At 34.0% G+C, this 24,299-nt stretch overlaps 3 protein-coding genes across 4 annotated transcripts; 2 read left to right on the top strand and 1 right to left on the bottom strand.

The window, feature by feature from the left end:
* Window positions 1-3,183: 3,183 nt before the first annotated feature.
* Window positions 3,184-3,879, bottom strand: LOC108332424 (ubiquitin-40S ribosomal protein S27a). Its single transcript, XM_017567684.2, has one exon. The coding sequence runs from the start codon at window positions 3,835-3,837 to the stop codon at window positions 3,370-3,372; it is 468 nt and encodes a 155-aa protein (XP_017423173.1). The 5' UTR covers window positions 3,838-3,879; the 3' UTR covers window positions 3,184-3,369.
* Window positions 3,880-4,224: 345 nt separating this feature from the next.
* LOC108332317 (ribosomal RNA small subunit methyltransferase) lies at window positions 4,225-6,133 on the top strand. Its single transcript, XM_017567508.2, has 2 exons — window positions 4,225-4,726; window positions 5,122-6,133. The coding sequence occupies exons 1-2, from the start codon at window positions 4,418-4,420 to the stop codon at window positions 5,860-5,862; spliced, it is 1,050 nt and encodes a 349-aa protein (XP_017422997.1). The 5' UTR covers window positions 4,225-4,417; the 3' UTR covers window positions 5,863-6,133.
* Window positions 6,134-15,703: 9,570 nt separating this feature from the next.
* LOC108334041 (histone acetyltransferase of the MYST family 1) lies at window positions 15,704-23,943 on the top strand. Of its 2 annotated transcripts, XM_017569644.2 has the most exons (9): window positions 15,704-16,038; window positions 17,109-17,197; window positions 17,685-17,747; window positions 18,666-18,875; window positions 21,906-21,974; window positions 22,498-22,659; window positions 23,107-23,200; window positions 23,310-23,452; window positions 23,536-23,943. In XM_017569644.2, the coding sequence occupies exons 1-9, from the start codon at window positions 15,768-15,770 to the stop codon at window positions 23,737-23,739; spliced, it is 1,305 nt and encodes a 434-aa protein (XP_017425133.2). In that variant the 5' UTR covers window positions 15,704-15,767; the 3' UTR covers window positions 23,740-23,943. The 2 variants fall into 2 exon arrangements, with proteins under 2 accessions (XP_017425133.2, XP_052726435.1); XM_052870475.1 differs by lacking the exon at window positions 22,498-22,659 and having other exon boundaries at window positions 15,707-16,038.
* Window positions 23,944-24,299: the final 356 nt, after the last annotated feature.

The raw sequence follows: 24,299 nt of genomic DNA, 5'->3' as shown, positions 1-24,299 counted from the left end.
GGTTCGCGAAGAAGATGATTCACGATGGAAGAACAACGAAGATACGAGACCGTGGTTCTTTGGTTCGAGTCTTGGTTGCGATTTGCGGCTTTTCGCAATCTGAGTTTTTTGGTTTTTAGGTCTTCATGAAGGCGCGATTATGGTGCATTGGTCGAACTCGCGATTTATGCTATTAAGGTTTCGTCACGGTGGCTAAAAATGGCGTTGCTGTGTATGGTGAAGTTGATGGGTGCGTGACGCGTGCAAGATGCTACTCGCAATGGTGATTGGAACGAACATGGTGGAGTCATGGGGGTATGATAGAAATGACGGTAGCGCAAGGTAGATTTACAGTGACGCGATGAAAAAGATGAGTAATTGTGGTCTTATTAATTATACATCATAATTTAAATTTTATTTCCACATAATAAAATCATCCTGATCAGTATGTCTAATACAAAATAACTATGTCTAGTATAAAATTATTCCAATATTTGAATTTTTTTTTTATCATCTAGATGTCTAATATAAAATAACTCCAATGAGTATGGATTTTTTTTATAAGATATTTTAATTATTACTAAATGAAATGTGAAAAATATTACAATAACTTTCACATTCTCATTTAAAACATTATAGATGATTAGAAATAAACACGTTAAACTACTAGAATAGTATAACTCTTTAAGCACCTAATAGAATTGAAAATTATTCATATCTTGATCTTCAACACGAGTTCTATTTGAAACAATTGGAAATTATTATTAAAGGTCTATAAAAGACATATTCTCATTTGCATAAATTTTGTATCATCTTTAAGAGTTGAATCTTCTTCATGGTAGACATTCAAAAACAAAGAATATAGTGTGATCTAAATATGTATAGAGATTTTTTTTATCATGTCTTGTTAAAAGAAAAAATTCCAATTCAAATGATAGTGAATTTAAAAATTACCAAGCAATTAAGAGCACAAAGCATTATCTCATTACTAATATGATTTAAGGTGTTATTTCCTTATACAAATAAGGTAAGACCATATAATCAATTAAATCTTTTTTAATATAGATATGTATTTTACTTAGAAAATATTTATAATATTTTTTTTATTATTTATAAATATTTTGAAATTAAGTAAGAGTAAATTTAAAAATAAAGTTTATGAGAATAACTGTACGATTTGATTGATATGATATATTAAAAACAAATTTCAAATTTATTCTCATTTATCTCCAAATCCACTAAAATAAATAAAAATAATTATGTTAAAATGTCTTTTACATACTAAAACCCCTCATTCATATTTAAAAGATGTCCAATCTTAACATTGTTTCATCTTTTGATCTTAAGAAAATCAATCACAAACATGATTGTTGAAAAAATAAAACTTTGATGGAAAGTAATTATAATTTAAGATCACTAATTTAAAAAACTTCGATGGTGTCAACAAAAAAATAAATACAATCAAATTTGGCAAGAAAGAATACAATCAAATTTATTAGAAACATCATTAATGTTTATTAGAACAAAGACAATAAAATTTGACCAAACCGACATTCTCTTGGTCTTGATCAAACTCAAGACACACCCTTCAATATTGAGCTAATAAAAGAAAATAAAGAAAAAGAAAAACTTGAGTATAAAATTTTCAAACAGAAGTTTGTTTGAAATTTTTTAATTTTAAATAATTAATTTACTCTTTAAAATTTTATAATTTCAAATAATTCTTAACTTCCAAGAATTTTTTTCATACATTTCAATTCTATGTAAACTTTAATTGCCCTCTTGTAAATCCCGATCCATACATAATACTAAAGTTCTTATGTAAAACATATTTACTGAAACTTTTACTTAAATATATTACATTTGGGTGGAACAAAAAATAATTAATTCGAAGACAAATTTCAAAAAAGTTGCAATAATTCTTCATTGAAAGATAAAAACATCAATTAATTTTATTTTTTAATAAGTCAAAACTACAATTATTAGGTAATTGATTAAGTATGATTTTCTTGAATAGATTTAAAAAATAGAACGTGAAATGTTGGAAGAAAAAAATTGGATTACTGTCTTGCCCTTGAAATTAGTATTATATTTGTATTAGTTGATTAATTATTTAACAAGAAATGAAATGAGATGAATTAATAACAAAAATGGAAAAAAATAAATCAACAACCAATTTTTTTAAAAAGGTCAAAAACTAACTCACTTTTAAAATTAAAATACTACTAAATATTAATGGATTAAAAGTAAATTAAATCACTCAATAAAAAAAGGAATAAAAGCATTTTCAGAATGGTTATTATATAAAAAAAATGAAGTTGTTAAAGTATAATATATAAAGAAAGGGAGGGTAATTGCTTTAAAGGCTTATAAATTATTTGCAAGATGCCCTATTTGCACAGCATGTTGCCCTATTTGCACAGCATGTTGCCCTATTTGCATAACAACAAATGAAACAATGCTAACATGGCATTTTTCTCTTGCTTTTGATTAGTATCTTCTGATCCTCTTATTAAAAATAAATAAGTAGAATTCAAGAGAGTGTGAATTGAACTTTTAAATATTTTTCTTTTTGTTTAAAGTATAAACATGACTCAAATTTTTCTTTTTACTATAGAAGAAAACGCTAGAAACCGTGTTCTGCATAAATATGTAAGAGATAGATATCAAAAAGAAAAATACATATACATTTATACAAGTTCACCTCTTGAAATAGGCTACATCTAGTTGTTTATCAACTTAATAAGGCTAAATCTCTAACTTCAAATTTTTACAGGCTCATTACACAAAACAAATAAGTAGTACACCATTTAAGACTCGATCTTCAACCATACAAGATCCAATCACACTTCGAAACCTTTCCACAAGCAATTCTTTTATATCGCCAATCAAGAAACCAATCTCAAAATCATAAAAATAAAATAGAAACATAGTCTTCTATACAATGACAGCGGATAGTTCAGACACAAATAATTCCTAACCATTACCCGACCCTGTTATCCATCTAATCAAATATGGATTTTAAAAATACTTAAAATATGTATTCTGTCCAATCGAATATCGGGTTAAAAAATACCTACAAGTTTTGCCACCCCTACCATTAACACCTAAATCACAACTCAACATTCATCAAGCAGACAAAACGAGTAAACAGGATTTTCCAATCTCAATCTACAACTTTCATTTCGTATACTACACCCGATATATCATAGAACAATAATCAACCATATCAATTCGATCAAACACCAATGGCATCAACGAAATTTAACATGAAAGCGAATAATAGATAATCCAAATCGATAAAGTATTGATAAAAGTTTAATTAGACAAACATGAAACAAAACTTTTAAAAACTAAAAATACTAATAAGAAAAGCAAATTCATTACGGATTAGGCATCGGCCTTCTGGTAGACATAGGTGAGACCGCACTTGCCGCAGTAGTGACGATCGAAGTGGTTAGCCATGAAGGTTCCAGCGCCGCACTCAGTGTTGGGGCACTCTTTGCGGAGCCTCTGCACCTTGCCGGAGTCGTCAACCTTATAAAACTGCAAGATGGCGAGCTTCACCTTCTTGTGCTTGTGCTTGATCTTTTTAGGCTTGGTGTATGTCTTCTTCTTGCGCTTCTTGGCACCACCGCGGAGACGGAGGACAAGGTGGAGAGTGGACTCCTTTTGGATGTTGTAGTCGGCGAGGGTGCGGCCGTCCTCGAGCTGCTTTCCGGCGAAGATGAGACGCTGCTGGTCCGGTGGGATGCCCTCCTTATCCTGGATCTTGGCCTTGACATTATCGATGGTGTCAGAAGACTCCACCTCAAGGGTGATGGTCTTCCCCGTAAGGGTTTTCACGAATATCTGCATTGCAGCTGCTAGGGTTTCCTATGCAGGGTTTCTGATCACATGGAAGGTTTAAATAGTGTAGGAATTAGGGTTTCTGCTGGGCTTCTTTTCAGCCCAAAACTTGCTGGACCCAACCCATTTAATATTAAGTTTTTGAAGAAAAATCACAGCTTTATTATATATATATATATATATATATATATATATATATATATATATATTAGTTTTATACAACGAATTATCACACTACATTGTAAAAAAATATAATTTTTCATTTGTGAAATAAAAATGTGATTTGAAATAATTATGTTATGTTTGATTTTTTTTATTTACTGTATTTTTTAAAATAATTTTTCTATTATTTCATTTCAACATTAATACTGAAATTATATATATAAATGCACACTTAAACTCTAATGTTCGCTTTGTTTCTTTCTTTTCCGCGGTGGAGGCAAACGCAGAAGCTAGTTTGAGATATATATTCTCTGTTAAGCAATTTTAAATTCTTCTTCGCATTTCAGCGATACCCATTCAGCACGCTGTTCCATTCTAAGTAATTTTGATCCAAAACAAACAGCGCCTTGCGAGAACGCGCGTTTCAATGGCGGGAGGGAAAGCGAGGAAGGAGAAGGCGAAGGCGCAGCAGCACATGCCGTACCAGGGAGGAATCTCCTTCCACAAATCGAAGGGGCAGCACATTCTCAAGAACCCCTTGCTCGTCGACTCCATCGTGCAAAAATCCGGCGTCAAACCCACCGACGTTGTCCTCGAGATCGGTCCCGGTACCGGAAACCTCACCAAGAAGCTTCTAGAAGTAGCCAAGAAAGTAGTCGCCGTTGAGATCGATCCACGCATGGTTCTCGAGCTCCAGCGACGGTTCCAGGGCACTCCTCACTCCAATCGCCTCACTGTATGTATACAAAATACAAAATTTCACTTTCTCTTCTTCAGTTTTCCGCACTCTTGTTTTTAGGAAAATTAATTCCACTGCGAATTCTCAATTTTTCAGTCATTTACAGTCAACAATTCAAAATATTTGATTCTGTGAAAATTGAAAATAACCAGAAACTTGAGTTGTTAGGAGGTCAGTGACTGGGTTTTTAAAATATGGGGCAGATTGCTTCAATGGGGTTTTAGGGTAGCCTATGAAAACAGTTTTCAACTTATATTTCGAGTGCTTATTACGATGAGTTATGAATTAAGTGTATCATGCATGATGAGCAAAGAGAATCCGTTTGGAAGAGCTTATTTTCGACTTACAAGATGGATACTTGTGTTCTGTTTTATTTTTTTTCATGGTTACAGGTTATCCAAGGTGATGTGCTGAAAACCGATCTTCCTTATTTTGACATATGTGTTGCAAACATTCCCTACCAAATATCTTCTCCTCTCACATTCAAGTTACTCAATCACCAGCCTGTATTTAGGGCTGCAATCATAATGTTCCAGAGAGAATTTGCCATGAGACTGGTTGCTCAGCCTAGTGACAAACTATATTGTCGTCTTACGGTGAACACTCAACTCCATGCTCGAGTCTTCCACCTCCTCAAAGTTGGAAGAAACAACTTCAGGCCCCCTCCCAAAGTTGATTCCTCTGTAGTGCGAATTGAGCCCAGGAAACCCCGTATTGAAGTAAACCAGAAGGAATGGGAGGGGTTTTTGCGAATTTGTTTCAACAGGAAGAACAAAACTCTTGGTTCGATATTTAGGCAGAAGAGTGTGATCTCCTTGCTTGAAAAGAACTACAGAACTGTTAGGGCGCTGCAACTTGGGCAAGTAGATTCATTGAAGGAAGCAGATAACAAAATTGACTTTGCTAGTTTTGGTGATGATCAAGGTATGGAGATGGATGATGATGGAGCAGATGATGATGAAATGGAAGTTGAGGATGGGGAAGCTGATGAGGTGCAATCTGAATTCAAGGACAAGGTTTTGGGTGTTCTGAAAGAGGGAGATTTTGAAGAAAAGAGGTCATCCAAGCTCACATTGCAGGAATTCCTATACCTGCTATCTCTATTTAACAAAGCTGGCATACACTTCTCCTAATTTCAGATGGTCAATTTTCTTGATAGCTTCTTCAGTCTTAAATCTACACTATTTTTTTCTTATTAGTCTTATCATTAGGCTGCAGTTTTCAAAGAAAGAGTGGTATTAGATAAACTTTTCTTAAGCATTGTATTTTGTTGAGATCCTTCATGGATGTGTTCGACCCCATATAATCTATAGTGTTTTGATCACATGTTGTTCTTCCTTCGTTACTTTATGAAAATCTGCATGTGCAGCTTTCTGTGTGGTGTCACACATTATTTTTTTGGCAAATATTCTCATTCTCTCTTTCTGCTGCAACCTGATTGGGAAGCTGAAGTGTTGATAATGATCATGAGGCATATTGCAGTTACAGATGAACCAATATTTTGTTAGAGCTATTATTTGTCACACGCAGGTTAAATTTCAACATTTGGTACTAAAATTTATAGGTAGTCTTTTGGTGATTTGAGGCATATGATATTCTAAGGTTGGAAATGAATAAATCTCTACACTACCTGGATTGAATCAAATAGCCTTTAAATTATTCATGTCTCTTTGACATGGGTGCTTATGCCTTTTTTAATGGTATTACCAAGTTAATATTGAACCCCTTTGTGGCCATGGCCATAATGAGCTCGTTGTAGTGGACGCTGAAACGAGTTGTTTCATGTGCTTTCTGTTTTGTTACTTACGTTTAAATTGAATCGCAAGAGCTTGATTCATAGGCCCATTGATGATGAGTAAGTGAAGTTAATGATTATTTATTCTAAAAATTGCATGGCAGCATTTGGTTTGGACCTGATCAGTTAACGTTTTTGAAGGTTACTGTAGTACAGATAGAGGGGCACTATACAACTCAATCAAATTTTACCGATTTTGATATTCATGCCAGCCAGTCTTTTACTTCTGGTTTCCATTAACCAGAATAAAAGTGCAGACTACTATACTGTTGCAGATGCCTGGTTTGTGAATGAATCATTGTGGCAGAAGGTTACACTATTCAAATTCCAAGGACTGGCAACTGGTTCCCTGTCTTACCCCAGATAATGTTTATGACAAGAGAGATTCCATGAACCAAGCAAGAAGTTAGGTTTATCACTCCGAATTTGATATCACAGAACTTAATCACAGTGATTTCAGTTTATGCTACGTTATGCTTTGAACTATTTATCATTTGGTATGTCTGATATTCCGTATAACGGAAACATATTTCATTGTTATATGGTATTCAGTCTAAATGAAATATAAATTAACTGATTGTTCGGCAAATGAATTGAAAATTGATCTCGATAGTCATTGTCCATGAGGTTCATGTATCCAATAAATTATATGAAAGATTATGGAAGCTTGCTAATTTTTTTCTATTAATTTGACAAGTTTATAAATTATAGATACAGTTTAATTTTGAAAATCATCAATGTCATAACTGTTTTGTGTGTAGGAGAACTTAATTTGGAACATTTCAAGATAGTTACAACAAAAAAAAGGTTAGGAAAACAATGGGGGAAACAAAAATAACTAAAGTTCTTATTACTAAATGATAGCAATCTTTTCAAGCTATGTTGGTCCAAATCTAGAAGAGATGTTATGAAAATAATATGATGCGGAAGCAAGGTGAATAATGGGGAAAGACTCATGGCCTTTGTTGTTTTAATGGTGATGGGGTGGTGTTTTGATGGTGTTCTTAGAGAGCTTAGGCCAACTCTAGAGGAATGTGGCTACTAGCCTTGACTTTAGAGATTAATAGAATGACTCAATATTTTGACAGCATTTCATTATTAATTTCAAAAGTGGGTTTACAAAGGGGGAGACACCTCTATGTATAGATGAAGGTGTCTCCAAAGTATACCAATACTCTAAAATGTTATCTTGCACCAAACCTTAAAAATCCTATCTTGTTGAAGGAGAGCTTGACATGTGGCACTTTAATTTTTAGAAAAACTTTTCACTCCTAGTCATGTGGAAAGCCACTCTAGCAAAAATTTCTCAGTAGAAAAATGGCATATGGCCATTACCTTTGTAAGAAAAATCTCCACTAACAGTTTGTCATGTAGAAAGCCACTTTAGCAAAAGTTCTCCATCAAGAAAATGACACATGGTCACTACCTTTGTAAGAAAACTCTCCACTAAGAGTTTGTCATGTCGAAAGTCACTTTAGCAAAAGTTCCCTACTAGGAAAATGACACATGACTACTACCTTTGTAAGAAAACTCAGAGTTTGTCAAGTGGCCACCATGTCTCATGTGGGATAGCCTCCACCAAGTTAGGGTTACAAAATTAATCATCCAAGATTAGCTTAAGCTAGGTGCAAATATCATCCTACAACTTAAGCAAGATTGTTTAAAAATCCTATATTACTTTGCCCTTAATACAAGACCTAAAAATAAATCCTACATTACTTGACCTTAGTGCAAGGTATAAATATTCATAATCTACTAAAGGTACTCTATGATGACCTAATAGAAAGTGTTTAGTTTGACCTTGCATAAATGACTCTAGCTCTTTCTTGAAAGTGCTTGCATAGATGGCATGCCCCCTAAATACATTAATGTTGTGTTCATTTAGGGTGATAATATTTACAAACATTGGTGAAGATGAATTCGAAGGTAAAATTTTGCTCGTATTCATGCATTTGAAAACGAGAGAAGATAACGATAGTAGGATGAAGTGATTTTCGAATCGTTCTTCAACTATGGTGATTTGAGGGTATTATGTATGAAAATTCATTTTTACCCTCAATATTTTTTTGTTCATGTGCATGTTTAACCCTAACATTTTTACCCTTGATAGAGAATCCACGGACCCATGAGCCACACAATGAGATTCTCCTAACATGAATGAGTACACAATTTTCTTTTGAAATTTTTTCCCAGTTCGTGTTCAACAAGCCATTAAATATGGTCAAGCTAGTTGTTATAGGTGGTTGGTGAGTGTACAAATTTTTAGACATGGAAAAGTTGGATTCATTTTCTTTTGTTGTGGTGGAAAAAGTAGTGTTTTGAGTTATTTCAAGGGAGTTATATGTGTGTGTGGTTCATGGGTTCACAATTCCATGTTTAGTGGTAAGAGGCGTACTGCCAAGCTGTTAAGGCGCATTGTCGAGCTATGCTACCAAGTTGTTAATATTGTATCCTTCACAACTCCCATGGTGGTGAAGATGAAGATGAGGTAAAAAATAAAGGAGACAGAACTAATTCCCCTTCAAGTGGAATCGATTCCACCATGCAACAAAACGAAAAATGAAATCCATTTCAGTAAAGCTCGTAACCAATTTCAACACATAAAGAATCAATTCCAGGAGTTTGGAATCAATTTTGTAAGGCATTGTAACCCATTCAAGAGGTTGTAATTGATTCTATGTCATTATAACCATTCCAATACTTATTTTTGGGTTGTGGGATATCCATGGTGGAAAGGCAGGTTGAAGTTGGTACTTACGCATGTTGTGAAGTCGAGTTTGTGTGATAGTGTTGACTCGTGGTGGATCTGAGTTTGTGGTTGATGTAGGAGATGAAGCACATGGTTCTCAACTGGTGGAGGTTAGTTGGTGGTTTGTGGAGGTGAAGTTGTTTGTCATTTGATTTTTTTTATATGTGGTGGTTAGGGCTAAGCAAAAATAACTAATTTGTACTGTACTATAGTTAACTATATTATATTATACTTAAAAAAACTGATCCACTTTTACTAAAAGTTCAGTATACTATTTTATGGTTTAGTTTTTAAAAACTGAACTTATAACAGTTTGGGTTCAGTTAACTGTGAGAACTGTATTTACTCTTTTCTCTTCTCTAGTTCTCGTTCAATTGCTCCGTCTTGCTAAGAAAACGTTATTTAATAATAAAATATTAATAAAAGAAATCGTTCAAATAAAAAATTAATAATAAATTTTTTAAGACAAATTTTTTTTATCACAAATTTTTATATTTTTTTATCAATAAACATATATTATTTTTTAAATAATATTATTTTAAGTAATAAAAGTAAAATATATTTTTTAAAATTTAATTTTATTAAATGATTAAGTAATATAAATCATAAAAAAAAAGACTATATAAAAATAATAATACTTTAAATATATTATATTCTTTAACATATTATTAAATATGTTAAAAAAACTTTTAATGATATTAAAATGTGTGTAAGCGCACACACTAAAATAACTATTTATTTTAAAAATCAACTTACTTTAAAATAAATATCAATATTATTATTTTTAAATGATAGTATTTTACATGCTAAAACTAAAATATATTTTTAGCGTTAAATTTTATTAAATGAATATATAATGAAATATCATAAAAAATAGTAATGTAGCAAAAATAATTAATATTATAGAAATATCAAATGACAAAAAAATTAAAAAACGTTTATTAAGAGTAATTTTTCTAGTATCATCTTTTATTATATTATAATAATTAATAAATATTAGTTTAATTTTTACATAATAAAATATAAATAATAAATAATATATTAATAAAACAATTTTACGAGGGAACAAAATAAATATAAATAAAAAAATATTTTAAAATAAAATAAGTAGATAAAAAGATAAAATAAATTATATACACATATAAAACAAAAAAATATAAATAAAAAATTAAAAAAATAAATATAAAAGAAAATAATATTCATGACAAAATAAATATAAATAAATAAATAAATAATAAAATAAAATAAAATAAATAAATAAATAATAAAATAATTTCCATACACATATAATAATAAAAGAAATATAAATAAAATAGAAAATAATAATATCAAATAATTAAAAAGTTAATTTGTAAGACACTTATAAATAAAATAAAATAAATATTAAAACAAATTTCAATTAAAAAGAACATGTATTATTATACTATTCAGTTTAAAAACTAATACAATTCAGTTTAAAAATTAGTACAATTCAATTTAAAATTAGTATAATTCAGTTTAAAATTAGTATAGTTAGTAGTTCGGTTTAGTTTATATTGTAGTTTAGTACATTTTAGTATAGTTCAGTTCAGTCCAGTTTGATAAAACAAAAAGCAGTTCAGACACGTTTTATAGTTCAGTTCAGTTTAAACAAATTAGTTTTTAGTTCAGTACAGATTTTAGTAATACAGTGCAGTTCAGTTCTATTTGCCCACCCCTAGTGGTGGTCAGTGTAGGTGTTGGAGCTATTGTGGTTGTTTCTAATAGTGGTTGTGTTGTTTTTGCTTGTGATTGTGTGTGGAGGTGGTTGATATTATGTGCTTGTTTGGTGCTCAGTTTGTGGTTATTTTATCCTCAATTCCTGGTTGTTTTATGCTCGATTTATGGTTGTTTTATGCATGGTTTATGGTTGTTTTATGCTTGGTTCGTATTTCGTTTTCTTCATTGGTACAGAAGTCTTCAATAGGTAATATTTATTATGTGTTATTAATTATTATATGTATTATTTACGAGTATGTATTATTTACTTAATGATTGTATGAATTTATGTATTGTGTATTATTTTAATGAAATTATGTTGCTCAATCTAGATATTTATGAAATTGTGATGTTGAGTAGATGTATTACTATTTTTAAATTATTATTTTTAGGAAAATAAAATAATTATTTTGCTTTCGAGAAGAATAAAACAAAATTTATGTTTAAATTGTAAATGAATATGGCTTCATTTTTATTTGTATGTAATAATGTTTATATTTGTTTACGGTAGTATAGATGAAAGAAGAATTAGATGTTGATGATGTTGTGTGTGTGGACATCAATATAGTAACACACTTACACTGCTAATTACAAATGCACATAACACTAGCTGCAATAACAATGTTATGCATTATTGCACATGTGCTGAAGATATTGAATATGTATTCGAAAGCAACAAATGGTGTTAGCAAATTTATGTCAGACAAAGATCGTCGTAGAGAGCAGTTAATGTCTTACCTTGTGCATACTAATCGATATTGTGACATTATTCAGATGAGATCAAAGATATTTATTAACTTATGTCAGCGACTAAGGGCAACTGAGTTAGTCAATAATGCATTATGGTCGATAGTGGAGGAACAAGTTGCTAAATTTCTACATATAATTGGGCATAATGTGAAGAATCAAAGTGTGACATTTTTCTTCCATCGATCTAGGTTAACAATTGACAAATACTTTCACAATGTCTTGGATGCAATTTTAAGTTTAGAGTCTGAATTTTTAATTCAGCCATCGGGATCAGATGTTCATCCAAATTTGTTAAACAATAATCGATTTTACCTATTCTTATTTTATGAAAACACAAGAACATGGTCCAACTTTATTCACAATTGTGATTTCTAACTACTTCATTCACATTAGCATAGGCGGAAACATTGTTTATATTCACACATGCTGCCCCGTCACCATATACCTCTTCTCACTCGGTTGATCCAAGGATTGAAGACCTGACCGATGACGTTGAAGACTCCGAGTCACTGTCGCCATAACCCTGGCCTCTTGTCCCCTCAGACTTTTCAGACGAAGAAAGCTTAACGATCAATATTATTATTTTTGAGAAAAGAAAAATAGGACGCTCGGTTCTTGAAGAGAGTATAGATAACAATGGTGAAAATGACGTCGAGCCCCACCTCCTTTTATAGCCGAAATAGGCCCTCAGACAAACGAGTCCAAACCATTGAAACAAGTAAGATCTAATAGTCCACATCTCACGACCCTTTCTTTCAACGAGTGCACGAATCCACGTAAACCACGTGTCCCATTGCCACCGATTACAACTTCCCTCAACTAACACGTCCTCAAGATAATTGCCCATGCAATTAATCGTTTACGACCAATAGCTCTAGCATCCCAACAACGCGCGATATCTTTCCACCTACAAACCCCTTCGCACATCAAGATATGCTCGAGCTTGGGGGGTTGTGTACTTTATGACTGAACCAGACATTCCCACATGTCAAGAACTCAGTCGGTTAGGAAGTGTGAACTGATCAATCTCATCAATCAGACCTTAAACATGGTTTAGAGCTAAATACTATTATATTAAACCAAAACATGATCATTAACAAGTTGGGACGTAATTAGGTTGGTGCTAATCCGAAACCTACTTTGAAATCTATAAATACAGGTTTGAGGTATTGCAGTAGGTTGGTTATGTTTAATATGCATTTATTACTGAACTATCGAATCTATACCGACTTTGACATCGGAGTACCTTCTGCAAGTAACATCCAAGTTTAACCGAACAACAACAAGAGTAAGGTGAAGGGCGAAAAGTGGCCTATGCAAGAAAGTTTGATGAACGAAATATGGAGAGTAGCTGACCTGAACCCCACAAGCCCGAATACATATTCTTTTCAATCTATATAAAGAAATTAACACAATATTTCAACAAAAATAAAATCTTTAATTGCTTACACATCTCTCTTCAGTTTAATAGAGTCTTTTCATTTTTTATACTTACATTTTTATACTTTTCAAATAAGGAAAATAATAGATATTATGACAAAATGTTCTCATACCCAAGGAAGTAAATTTACTTATATTTAGTACACTCATATATCCTACAAATAAATTATCACTAAAATAAAAATAAAATTATTGAATTTGTCTAAAGTTATTATCCTATTTAACAAACATATTAAAGAGCACAACCTAATAAGATTTTTTAAGACTATCTATTATAAAGTAGTCCACACTTATATCTATTATCATTCTTTTATTATTTATTATATTGTTATTATACTCACAAATAAATATTATTCCATGGACTCACAATTCATGTTGATCCTATAAATACTATTCACTTTCACCTTCTATCATAACATTCATACACACCATTTATTCAAAGACCCCAACTCTCTTATGATATGGATGACAACGGGTCGGGTCGGGCACGAATAGTGCCTACCTGCAACCCAACCCGCAACCCGCTCGCTACCAGTTTAAAAAATATCTCCGAGTATTTTAAAACCCACAAATACCCGCAAAAATTAAAAAAAATATATTTTATATATTTTTATAATAAAATTACAAAAGTTATATATATAATACAGTATAAATTATATTAAATATAAATTAAATTTTATTTTAATTAAATTTAACCTAATAAAATATAAATTAATTTTATTTTAATAAAATTAAATTTTAAAAAAATATAAATTAAATTATTATTATTATTTTTTGCGGGTAACTGAGTATCTGCGGGTCAGATAATATAATACCCGCATCGACCCATTTAGAAGCAGATATTAAAATATCCGCTACTCACTACCCGTGAGAATAAATATTTGTGGATAGTAATTAATCGCGAATTTTATCTGTGGATATCCGTACTAAACAGATTTTTTGTCATCCCTACTTTTGAGAGTCTTTTGATGGATCTCCTCCCTCTCAACAACAAAGAGACCCTGAGTAATCAAACCATTAAGATCTTACCCTTTATATGCAACTCCACACTAAAAATCTAAAGTTACCTTTCTTTTTCAACTTATAAGATTTTACATCATATATCTCTAAATCTAAAAACTAATAAAATAATTAAGGGATATAATTTTATTTATTTTTATTACAAATTTTAAAATCTCTTAAAAAACTTTAAAAATCTAACCGTAGAAACACAATTCAAGAATTTTAAACTTTTAAGGAACAAATATGCCATAAAATTTTGGTTTAGTCATTTTGATAGTCTCTATTTATGTTGGATTTTCTTAAATAGGTCATTTCTTATTATTTTTCTTAATTGGGTCCCTAAAAGGAAAAAATAGTGCAATCACCCTGTTGTTAAATTGGGTTAACGGAGTTAAATTTAAGTTGAGTTGTGACTATGAGGTGGAATCATTAATTGATGTGGCAGATGCAGGTCATCACATTAAGTTGAGTTGTCACCACATTCTGCCATGTCATCTTCTTAAACCTTTCCCAAAATTAGAAAGCCTAGCAATCCATGGCAGCCACCCAAAAAACGTCACCACTAGCCTTCATGTGACGCCACACAACCACCACCATCGCAAAACCATGTTTGTCTTCCTTGCACAATCGCGAAACCTGCGATGCATCAGCAAAACCACCATGGTCAGCCAACGTCTATGCGCCATCACCGCGAACCAGGCTCGCTTTTTCTTCATCCTCGTGCCACGAAGCAACCTAAACCGCAAGCATCGCGAGAGCTATGCAACGAGTCTGAACCTGTAGAAACTCAGAAAAATCCCAATTCAGAACCCTAAAATCGTGCCACCATTGGACGAGTTCTCTTCTCCCTTCTTGCACAAATCCCAAATTCCAGACCTGCAAAAACTCAAGTCAATATCCTTCAACCTAGAAAGCCATGAGCATCCAAAACGCAGAAGCACCCAAATCGCAAAACTCCTTCATATTCATCACACAGATCGCAACAATCTTCTTCGCACAAAAAACTTCAGCCCTTCATCTTCTTCAAACGCGCATCGCGAGTTGCTCATTCGTCAACCATCATGAGGCCATCGTCACACCTTCATCTTGAACGAAAACCTGCAATGAAAGCCAAACACAGAACCAACCCTATAATTGCTAGGGTTTCTAATTTGGAGAAAGATTGAAGATGATGAACCATAATTTCTTTTTCACGAACCCTAATTTCAATTTTCAAAAACTTTTTCTTTCAATTACACATATTCCACGTAATATTCTGCATCTGCCATGTCAATTAATGATTCTACACAGTAATAATCTAACTTAATTTTAACTTGTTAACCCAATTTAATAACAACAATCCAATTACTTTGATTTATCAGTTTTATAGACCTAATTGAAAAAAAATAAAAAAGAGAACTATTTGAGAAAATTCAACTCACATAAAATAGGTTGAAAGTTACAAATTTATTACTAGTTACCCCAAACTTAATTAAGCCTTTTTTTTCATTCTACTTAACTGATGGGATTTTTTAAAACCTTAGCTTTATTTCAGATTCGCAATTTGACTCGTCTTTCTCTCTTTCATGGGTTCGCTTGAAACCCCAACCGGCGGGGAAAACGGTTCCGCTCCTTCCGCCGGCAAAGGAAAATCCATGTCCGTCGACGGCGCGGAGGCGGCGCCGGAGGCCGACATGTCGAAGCGGAGGAGATCGTCTGTTCTCCCCCTGGAGGTCGGCACGCGTGTCATGTGCCGGTGGAGGGACAGCAAGTACCATCCCGTTAAGGTCATCGAACGCCGGAAGGTTCACAACGCCATCCCCAGCGATTACGAGTATTACGTCCATTACACCGAGTGTAGGATCCTTCGTCCTTCGACCTTCGTTCTGTTTCTCCATTTGAATGAATAGAGTGAACTGTTATGGTTTCGGCTTCGAGGGTTGATTGGTTGGTTGAGCTGTGTGTTGATTTAAGGTTTGTTTGGATGCAATTTGATTTGGTTTCGCGTTTTGTTCTGGGTTAACGGTGAGTATTGTGTCGGTGGCTCTGATTGTAATTTAAATCTTATTACTAATAGGATTCGTTGTGAATATGATGTGAATACTGGTGAAGCGTTCACCGAACCTGGATTGTTATAAATTATTATTTATGAATTCGTTAGTGGGCCGAGTTAGGATTATTTGTTATTTGAGGTTTTGTTTTACAGAACGAAAAGTTCCGAGTTGAAGAGAAAGGAATCACTTGTGCGTGTGTGGTTTTTATCCCAATCTGGGGTGAGCAGGGAAGCCATAACTAGTATTTTGGAAATGAAGGAGTGTAATAAAATTAGGATGTTAACAGCTCTGCTACAGTAGCATATTGTTGTGGTGTGGCTCCACCTACTTTAGGGTTTTCCGTAGCAAAGTGGTTTAGTGTGGTTGTTGTAGCATACAAAATAACGGGCTGAATAGTGGCAGAAGCGGCACAATGTGTTGATTCCTAAAACATGCTATGAAGAGAGGCATTAGGACATTTTGCATGGGAATTTTGGGTTTTCAATTATGCAAAATGAAATCTACAACTGTAATAGTAGTGAAAATGGTAAAGAAGGAACCTTGAATTAGAAGATAATGGATTGATAACTAAGGATTCCTATCTTAGAAACTTATTTGACTTTGGTTGGTATTTGTTTGTATGTTTTGTTTAGGACACCTATGGATTTTTATTGTTAATTATGAATGTCATTAATCTTGATTGATTTCTATCATTCGTAATTGAAGATACCTGTTATATATAAAGTTTCAAAATAGCATCTATCTTATTATAGCTTTTTTTGGGCTTGTTGCTATATGTTACTTCCAGAAGTTTAAAACACTGGTAGTCAGGAATGATGATAAGATGCTCACTGGTTAGTCTTATTGTAATTTTTTTGCCTTTTTCTTTGGCAGTCAATAGAAGGCTTGACGAGTGGGTTAAGCTTGAACAGCTTGATCTTGATTCAGTGGAGGCGGTTGTTGATGAGAAAGTGGAGGAGAAGGTAATGAATATTTACTCCAAATTGTATCGGCAGCATTTGTTAGACCTCGTCAATTTATTTTTTTTGAAGAAGGTTGTGGGGATTTCCTGAGGAAAAAGTGATAATGTTGTTGAGACATCTGTTTATTTACAAACACAACTTCATCTTTTTCTATTAGATGGGATTGGTTACATGGAACTGATGATGCCATTGGATTGCATTTAAGTGCATGGTTTTGTAATATTTAAAACAGACATATTTTCTTTTTTATGGAATCTTCTTTTGGTGGGACCTGGTGGTAGCAGAAGAGTTTTGGTATCATAACGAGTTGTAGTCATGTTCATCTTGGTGTCTGGAATTTAATACACAATGGTTTTCACTTGTACTGGTTATTCTTCAATTTAATATCTTGAATGTTGTTTACTTTCTTGGTTATGTCTACTTCTAATATCAAAATTTGGGGTATTGTGACTGGACTCATTTTAAAATTGCAAATATGGTTTTTTAGGGCGCAACTGGTTTGAAGATGACACGCCACCAAAAGAGGAAGATTGATGAGACACATGTAGAGGTAGAATTATTACATTTTCAGTTACAACTTCAAGATAAGGTGTTAGACACAAATACACACTACAAAACGCAAGCTATAAATTGTTAATTTTCGCTCTGGCACAACTCTTTGTTCATACTGTTCTGATTGAATATCTTATCAATATTTGAGTGTTACTTCAAAATGATGTATAGCAGCGTGTTTGGATTAGCTGTAAAAAATATATTAAGTATACAATTAACTATTGTTATGATTGACTATATAGAATAAGTTATTTTTGATGATATGTAAGGTGAACAATGATTTTAAAATCTACTTTGTTTGGATTGCATAAAAGAATTACTTCTTCTGTAGTAACATTAAAAACAAGGTATTGAATTATTTGCAATTGGTTGTATTTTAGATAATCAATTGTTGGGGATAAATTGAGAAAACGGAAATTTGCTGCCTAGAAAATAAGCTGATATAGGTTATCATAAGCTCCAGTTTTTTTTTTTCACTTATTTCGAAGAAGCTATTTCCTCTGTAAAAAATTGAACATCGTAAGCTGAATTTCTAACAACTTTCAAACATGAATATGATAGATGGGTATTGGATAATGGATGTATGTTATAATAGTTTTTCTTCATGAAAAAAACTGTTCGACAAAAAAAGTTTAGAGCCCCCTAAGTTGCAAACACATTAAGACACCTCATGCATAGGTGCTTCAAAAACTCTATCCTTGTTTGCATATGTAGCTTTAATGGTAACATTGAAGTTGCATGAAACATGCAATTGTGAATTTGTAATATTATTATGTTTGAGCTGGATGCTGATCATTGCTTTCTTGTGTGTTCAAGTTGAATCCACTATATTCTACTGGCTGTTCAGTTTGTTCCTGCTTCAACTATCAATTTGTTCATTGTATTTTAAATTTCTATATGTATTGTTAAATTATAGGGTCACGAGGAGCTTGATGCTGCCAGTTTACGAGAACATGAGGAATTTACAAAAGTGAAAAATATAGCTACTATTGAGCTTGGAAGATATGAGATCGAGACATGGTACTTCTCCCCATTCCCACCAGAATACAATGACTGTTTGAGGCTGTACTTTTGCGAGTTTTGCCTCAATTTCATGAAGCGCAAAGAACAGCTTCAGAGGCATATGGTGAGCTGCGGCTGAAAATGTCCTTTCACTTTATATTTTTTTGTTGGTGTATGCAACCTTTTTTTTTTTGAGCGAAGTACAAATACTAGCAGATAGCTCTGTATACACAAACTAAGGCACTGAACTTATCTGAGGGGAAGGTTTGTTCTTCAAAAAAGCAAAATTTCTTTTACCAATTTTATATGCTTGTCCTCCTTATTGCAGTATTGGTACAAAAACTGCTTAGTTTTTGGTGATCATAATCTGCACCTATGATGCTTATTCTTCTTTGAAGTTCTATTTGTTGTAGCTTTCTATGGGATTCCAAACATTATGTGGTTTTGTATTGTTTGCCATTTGAAATTTACTCATACTCAGGATTGCACTTTTAATCATTTAGTCATCTTTAAAATTTATTTCTTCTTTCTATTTATTTGAAAATGAACCTTTTTGAGTGAAATGAATGTTTTTAGTTTCTTTACCACTTAAAAATTGATAAAAGAGTATTAATATGAAACCGTCTGTGATAGGTTCCTGAACTGGGAACCTAATCAAGAACTCACTTCTCACCGCAAAACACAAAGAAAAGAATGAAACTGAGTATTATTCATAGAAAGAATGTTCTATACAATCTGGATACAGAGGCTTAACCCTCTTCACAGGTCAAAACCTGTCAACAATGATCTCTCAAAACGTCCCCTCCCTAGACAACCATTTCCCTATTTAAAGACTCCTCCTAAGCTGAACATAACACCCCACCAGGACAATTATCCTACCCCCTGCTTCCTAACTGTCCTAACAGACCCCTCAACCCCTCTAAGAACTATATTTTATTATTGTCTTCCCTTCCTTCTAAGGCCCACATTCATATCCTATCATTACACACCGCTGCAGAACAACCTTGTCCTCAAGGTTGGAACAATGAAACTTGAGTTGGCATTGTGATATGGTCTTATCATAGGAAGGGAACCCGCTGGCTACTACCTGCAACTTTAGGTATGGAGGCTTGGGTGGTGGTCGATAGGAGAGACAAAGTTTATGGAACCATCTTCGTGTCATCCTTGTTTCCTTGAAAGTGAGGAACTTCTTATTCTTCCATGTAAAATAACTTCTTCTACCGGAATTATCCAAAGAGCCATTATTATTCAACTCGAAATCATGCCTCGTAAGATCTTTAGCCGAGACTATGACCTTTTCCTTGGTGGAAGATTTATCCTTCCTTTTCTGGTTCACCCTTGATAACTGATGGCTAACAAAACAATTCCAATCACTGGAAGTATTTCTTGAATCTGTATCCATGATTTTCCTCTGCTTCTTAGCGAGGCCCTGGCAATTTTGGATACCCTCCTGGGCCTCCAGCGAGCCCAATTCCCAAATCAATAGCCAAGCTTCTACTTCATCTATTTTAGACAAAATCCTGGGTCCCACCAATTTTCTTTCTAACGTGGGGTCACCTTTTATTGTTACCTCCTCTTCGGCCATGATCAACATTTGCAGTCCCCACTCCGGGCACCGATGGCCTAGGCTAGGCTGAAAGGCCCTTTGCACCGGAAACATCTCCCCTCCTCCCTCCTTTTCACATACTCCGAATACGGCAGGTTGCGAGTGTTCCTCTCCCTTCCGTCGCCGATCGTCCTCGCGTTGCTGCCCCCTTGGGTCGCTTCTCTCCTCATGAACCCTACACTTTCCGCGACCCCCCCCTCTATTCGGCGTGTCTCGATGGGTTTCTACTTGCGTAACGGCCCCCGCCGATCATCCCCACAAACCTTGATTCTTGGACGCCGATCCTCCTCCCGTCGTCGTGATCGTGCATAATTTCTCCACATCCCGCGCGATTCTCATGCCCATGATCAGGTCTTGGGGGTCATGCGGCCTGACATGGTTGCCCACCTCCTCCCGGAGTCCCGCCATGAAGTAACCCACAATCTGGTCCTCCGGAATCTGGGTCGTCTGTCCCACCAAGACTTCGAACTCTCTGACATTGTCCTCAACCGCCCCCTCCTGCTTGATGGTCGATAGCCTTTCATATACCGTTCCCCGTGTTCCTCTTCCGAACCTTATCCCCAAAGCTCTCTTCAACCCCTCCCAAGAATGGTTCTTGGTTTTCTCCATCCAAAGTCGAAACCAACTTCCCGCATAACCCTCCATGCTAATGAAAGCTAGTTGCAACTTCTACTCCTCTACCTTCTGCACCTCGAAAAATTTTTCTTCCCTACCAATCCAATTCCACGGTTCACCTCCTTCAAATACGGGTAGCTCCACCCCTTTTCGCCAATTAGTAAGCCCTTCTTGATTCCCTTCTCCTCTTCTTTCTCTATCTCCGTCGGGTCTGCCACCGTTGTCATTCACCAACGATTCACTGCCCCCGTTGGCGGTGGCCGTTTGGGTCACGATTGCGATCACTGCTTCGTAGTTCTGTCTTAAGTCTCCTGTTTCACGTCGGAGGTACGCCGTGTTAGTTTTCATCTCCACCACTGCGATTTCCGTCCCGCGCGTTCGTCACTCCTCCAATAGGGATCCGGCAGGTCGGACCAATTGATAGGTTCCTGAACTGGAAACCTAATCAAGAACTCTTCTCACCGTAAAACACAAAGAAAAGAATGAAACTGAGTATTATTCACAGAAAGAATGTTCTATACAATCTGGATACAGAGGCTTACAGTGAGAACAGAGACTTAACCCTCTTCACAGGTCAATACCTGTCAACAATGATCTCTCAAAACGTCCCCTCCCTAGACAACCATTTCCCTATTTAAAGATTCCTCCTAAGCTGAACATAACACCCCACCAGGACAGATATCCTTCCTACCCCCTGCTTCCTAACTGTCCTAACAGACCCCTCAACCCCTCTAAGAACTATATTTTATTATTGTCTTCCCTTCCTTCTAAGGCCCACATTCATATCCTATCAGTCTGTAAAATTCATCTGCTGGTATTTATTCTTTGCTCTCCGTTGGGACCCCAAGAACTTGAAGAAATTGCCCGTTTTGTATTCCCAATGCTCACTTAAGCGCCATTTTCAGTGCTAACGTTGGCTTCCTGTTCATGCAGAGGAAATGCGATCTGAAGCATCCCCCTGGTGATGAGATATATAGAAGTGGCACACTGTCAATGTTTGAGGTACATTTTTTACACTGTTCTCTATATCACAAATTCCTCCTTTTATTCTCATTAGTACTCATTCCATTATCTTCAATTTTTTTAGTTCAAAATTAAGTTTTTTCTTTTTGTCACTTATCTTTAAATCTTTGTGCAATGAATACTCACAATTTGTTTATAAAAATTCATTATTCTCCTTTGATTCTGGTAGAGTTCTTTTTTAAAGACATTGATGGTTGCCCAAGTTTCTGCGGCTCCCTAACCTGATGAGCACCAGCACTCCAATAATTTTTTTAATTATTTCTCTCATTAAAATAAAATAGGTGATTTTGTTTTGAAATAGTTAAATGATATGTAATGCAAGTTAAAACATCTAAAATATTGGAAATTATTTCGATTTAGAAAATAGCAGCTGTCTATTTTGCTGGCAGTTGCAAGTTGCAATAATTATCTGCACATTTTTTATTATTAGTCCTTGATTATTATCGAAGTTTGAATTTTTTATTACTATTTTAAATATTATTATTATTATATCTGGAAACAGGTTGATGGAAAGAAGAACAAGGTTTATGGGCAGAATCTTTGTTATTTGGCCAAGTTATTTCTTGATCACAAGACACTCTATTATGACGTAGATCTGTTTCTGTTTTATGTTTTGTGTGAATGTGATGATCGAGGTTGTCACATGGTTGGCTATTTCTCCAAGGTAAAATATTACAATGCTGTAATTATTTTGCTTTGAATAATTGCAAAGAGAATAATGTTTGCTTTTAGTCAGTGTTTTTAAAAGTTGTGGTCGGACTAGTGTTTATATTTATACATGTACTTAAGTTTTTCAAATTTGCTTCCGGTGCAGTGATTCATTCTTGTCATTTTCTTCATGTCTCGAGTTCAATCTTGTTCATGTTAAACCTTTTACTTGGTTTTTTGAAGTTTGTTTAAAGTTCCTGCAATACAGCAGTAGTCTCTTTGAAACTGACATAGGTTTTCATTGCCGATTTACTGAGTTGTGCATTATGAGGAAAGAACTTGGTTCTAATTTAAATATATTTAGTCTTCAAACTTTTCATTTGTTAGCCATACACATTAGTTTATTATTTTTCTGCACGTTGTGGTTAATCTTGTTGATTTTGTTTACTTTTTTCTTGTGAAGGAAAAACATTCCGAGGAATCTTACAATTTGGCATGTATCCTCACCCTTCCACCTTACCAAAGGAAAGGCTATGGCAAATTTCTAATTGCTTTCTGTAAGCTCTCTTTTTCTGTAAAATGGGCCTTTTGTTATTTAGCAGTGGCTAGAGTATATGTGATGAAGTGTGACTGAAACTGGTTGTTGAAATTTGAATGATTGAAAAGCATATGAACTGTCGAAGAAGGAGAGCAAAGTTGGGACACCTGAAAGACCCCTTTCAGATCTTGGACTGCTAAGCTACAGAGGATATTGGACCAGGGTTCTCTTGGACATTCTGAAGAAGCACAAGGGGAACATTTCTATCAAGGTACCTTGATGTGAATGTTTGGAGGGCAATGAGAGTGGTGTGGTTTTTATTGAATGAATGACTTATGATTTGGTTTGGAACAGGAACTGAGTGATATGACTGCCATTAAAGCTGAAGATATATTAACAACCCTACAGAGTCTAGAGTTGATTCAATACAGGAAAGGTCAACATGTGATCTGTGCTGATCCCAAAGTGTTGGATCGCCATCTTAAAGCTGCTGGAAGGGGCGGCCTGGAGGTTGATGTTAGCAAATTGATCTGGACTCCTTATAAAGAACAGAGTTGATCCCTCAAAAATAAATTGTACCTTTATGTATAGTGAAAATCAGAATAGGAACAATACTTGATTGGGTAGTGCTGAACCCTAGCACCTGTAGCTGTAGTTGTAACTGTAACGTTAGCGTAGGTACATACATCTATTGCTCTATTATCTCTTTCCTCCTATCTTTCTAATCATGAATGCCATAAGCAAAAAATTATTTTATTTTAATGAGATTGGTGATTGCATGATGTTAGGTGCACACATTAACTTAAAAATAAATAGTTAATATAGTTATTATTGATATATTTTGTTTTAAGAATTATAAAAAAAAAATACATTTTCAGTTCAAAAAAATTAATTTAATTTTTTATTTATTTTCAATGATTGAGAAAATTGAATATTATGTTTTATCTTTAGTAATTGTTATATGTATCTATTAAAGGGATTACTAAGATTTTAAGTTTACAAAATTAAAAAAAAAAGATAAAAAGTTTCTTTCAAGATTGTATGTTAACATTAATTTTCTCTTTAAAAAAATATACATGATACAGTAAACATGAGTTCAATTATGTCAATATTTACTA

This window comes from Vigna angularis, chromosome 11 (genome assembly GCF_016808095.1).
Source record: "Vigna angularis cultivar LongXiaoDou No.4 chromosome 11, ASM1680809v1, whole genome shotgun sequence".
NCBI lineage: Eukaryota > Viridiplantae > Streptophyta > Magnoliopsida > Fabales > Fabaceae > Vigna > Vigna angularis.
The sequence above is the reverse complement of the archived record's forward strand: the minus strand, read 5'-3'. Positions and strand labels throughout refer to the sequence as shown.

Bases quoted from the DNA above. Each gene is read 5' to 3' on its own strand.
- LOC108332424 (XM_017567684.2), bottom strand. From the start codon at position 3,837: ATGCAGATATTCGTGAAAACCCTTACGGGGAAGACCATCACCCTTGAG.
- LOC108334041 (XM_017569644.2), top strand. From the start codon at position 15,768: ATGGGTTCGCTTGAAACCCCAACCGGCGGGGAAAACGGTTCCGCTCCT. The intron at 22,660-23,106 runs GTAAAATATTAC...TTTCTTGTGAAG, and splicing joins TGGTTGGCTATTTCTCCAAG to GAAAAACATTCCGAGGAATC. The intron at 23,201-23,309 runs GTAAGCTCTCTT...ATGATTGAAAAG, and splicing joins CAAATTTCTAATTGCTTTCT to CATATGAACTGTCGAAGAAG.
- LOC108332317 (XM_017567508.2), top strand. From the start codon at position 4,418: ATGGCGGGAGGGAAAGCGAGGAAGGAGAAGGCGAAGGCGCAGCAGCAC. The intron at 4,727-5,121 runs GTATGTATACAA...TCATGGTTACAG, and splicing joins CTCACTCCAATCGCCTCACT to GTTATCCAAGGTGATGTGCT.